The following is a 1,231-nucleotide window of genomic DNA, read 5'->3' on the forward strand; positions in this document are numbered from 1 at the left end:
TCCTGACCCCATCCTCTCCTGAGTCCATCCCCATGGACACTGCCCAGCACGTGGGTTCTGTAGTCCTGACCCCGTCCTGTCCTGAGTTCCTTCCTATGGACGCTGTCCAACATGTGGGTTCTTTAATCCCAGCCCTGTCCTGTCCTGAGGCCATCCCCACAGACACAGTGGGGACCCTGGCCCCCTGGCAGGCACTGACTGGGAGCTTCCTGGAGCAGTTGGGGTGTCAGGAGCTTGTAGGCCCCCTGGGTGGCTGTTTGGTGGGAGATGAAGGCAGGTGGTGCCTGGATGGAAGTGCCCTGAGCTCCTGTAAACTCGGGTGAGGTTGGCTGGCTACCAAGCCCCCACTTAGTGTCCCCTCTGTCTTCCAGCTCCAGCCTCTCTCACCCGGGGAAGCTGCACTTTGTGTTCAACATTGTGGAGTTTCTGTCGCCCATCCCGGCGGTAGCCCGACGGCGGGGCGTGTGCACGGGCTGGCTGGCCACGCTGGCGGCCACACTCCTTCAGCCAGATGCCCTTGGGCCAGCTGCGGACGGCGGGCATGGCCCAGCTCCCCAGGTAGCCAACAGCATGTGACCCCAGGCCGTTCCCCGCGGGTGGTCCTGCTGGGAGGGACCGTGGTTCCCTGGATTCACGGTGGGCATGCAGGCGTGCGCTGGCCGGAAGCTGTGCTGCCCGATTGCTAATCGTTTGAGGGCAGCTTGTTCTTGGTCATTGTTTAGTCGGCTTTCAAACTCTTCATGGTTTGTTTGATATTCCAGATCTCCATCTCTCCTCGACCCATAAACCCCTTCCGCTTCCCAGAAGACCCCTTAATCCCGGTGGTCATGGTGGGCCCGGGCACCGGCGTGGCCCCCTTCATCGGCTTCCTGCACCACAGGTGAGCCAGGCTGCGGGGAGGCAGCAGGAACGTGTCCCCTGGACAGGGCGGGACAGCAGGTGGGCAGTGGGAGCATGTCCCCTGGACTGGGCGGGGACAGCAGGTGACCAGGTGCACAGCAGGAGCAAATCCCGTTGGTGCTTGGCAGGTGGACAGGCAGCAGAGCATGTCCCCTGGTCTGGGCGGGGACAGCAAGTGGCTGGGTGGGCGGGCAGCAGCAGCATGTCCTCTGAACTGGGCAGGGACAGCAGGTGGTCAGGTGGGCGGGCAGCAGGAGCATGTCCTCTGAACTGGGCGGGGACAGCAGGTGGTCAGGTGGGCGGGCAGTGGGAGCATGGGCCCTGGTCTGGG

The 1,231-nt window shown here is 63.6% G+C and overlaps 1 protein-coding gene across 1 annotated transcript in view; it reads left to right on the top strand.

Annotated features, from left to right (window-relative positions):
- The window catches only part of MTRR (5-methyltetrahydrofolate-homocysteine methyltransferase reductase), a 31,742-nt gene that overhangs the window by 25,649 nt on the left and 4,862 nt on the right, over window positions 1-1,231 (top strand). The window contains exons 12-13 of the mRNA XM_006902171.1: window positions 372-558; window positions 762-880. Coding sequence (XP_006902233.1) covers window positions 372-558; window positions 762-880 — 306 coding nt within the window. The remainder of the gene's footprint in view (window positions 1-371; window positions 559-761; window positions 881-1,231) is intronic.

Source organism: Elephantulus edwardii, unplaced genomic scaffold (assembly GCF_000299155.1).
Source record: "Elephantulus edwardii isolate Elephantulus edwardi_28Jun2011 unplaced genomic scaffold, EleEdw1.0 scaffold00375, whole genome shotgun sequence".
NCBI lineage: Eukaryota > Metazoa > Chordata > Mammalia > Macroscelidea > Macroscelididae > Elephantulus > Elephantulus edwardii.